The sequence below is a fragment of the Brassica oleracea genome, chromosome C9 (genome assembly GCF_000695525.1).
Source record: "Brassica oleracea var. oleracea cultivar TO1000 chromosome C9, BOL, whole genome shotgun sequence".
NCBI lineage: Eukaryota > Viridiplantae > Streptophyta > Magnoliopsida > Brassicales > Brassicaceae > Brassica > Brassica oleracea.
The window spans coordinates 34939116-34939734 of record NC_027756.1 but is presented as its reverse complement, the minus strand read 5'-3'; the positions used below and the strand labels follow the sequence as shown (position 1 = coordinate 34939734).

The window sequence follows — 619 nt, the reverse complement described above, 5'->3', positions numbered from 1 at the left end:
GGAATTCGGACCTAAGAAAGCGTACCTGAGCCCCTTGGGAAGGGGTTCTAGCTCAACATTGGGAGCCTTCAACTCGCTCCAGGGATCATCAGGTAGGTTCGGCAGAACAGGCGAGTTCGGTAAAGGGGTCGCTCCAGTTGGAGTGTTCTCGTCCTTGTTGCTCTCTTCCCTCAGACTTAGACTCGCCACCATTCTTCCCATACTCCTTGCGGAGTCAAGCATCTTAGCATACCCATCTGCGTCAATGTTCTCGACACTCTGCTCAGCCTCAGCTCTTACTAGTGCAAGCTCGAGTGGATCTTCTGTAAGAATCTCCTCGATCATCCCTTCGCGAGGTTACAGCGGATAATTCCCTTCATCCACCTCGAAGGTATGTCCATCCAGCATCGGCTTCTTCAGCAGCTCATCCATCTCGAACTGCATGATTAAGTTCCCCAGATGGAGATCAATCTTCCCTTGCCGCACATCAATGATGGCTCCAACAGTACATAGGAATGGTCTTCCTAAGATGAGAGGATCTTTGGATTCCTCTTCCAGCTCTAGACCTACGAAGTCTGCTGAAACAGAGGTGTTCCCGACTTTTACTTGGAGATCCTCTAGAATACCAACCGGGGACTTA

General features: G+C 50.4%; 1 protein-coding gene across 1 annotated transcript in view; it reads right to left on the bottom strand.

The window, feature by feature from the left end:
• Window positions 1-336: 336 nt before the first annotated feature.
• Window positions 337-619, bottom strand: part of LOC106314871 — a 1857-nt gene continuing 1574 nt past the window's right edge. The window contains exon 4 of the mRNA XM_013752679.1: window positions 337-615. Coding sequence (XP_013608133.1) covers window positions 337-615 — 279 coding nt within the window. The remainder of the gene's footprint in view (window positions 616-619) is intronic.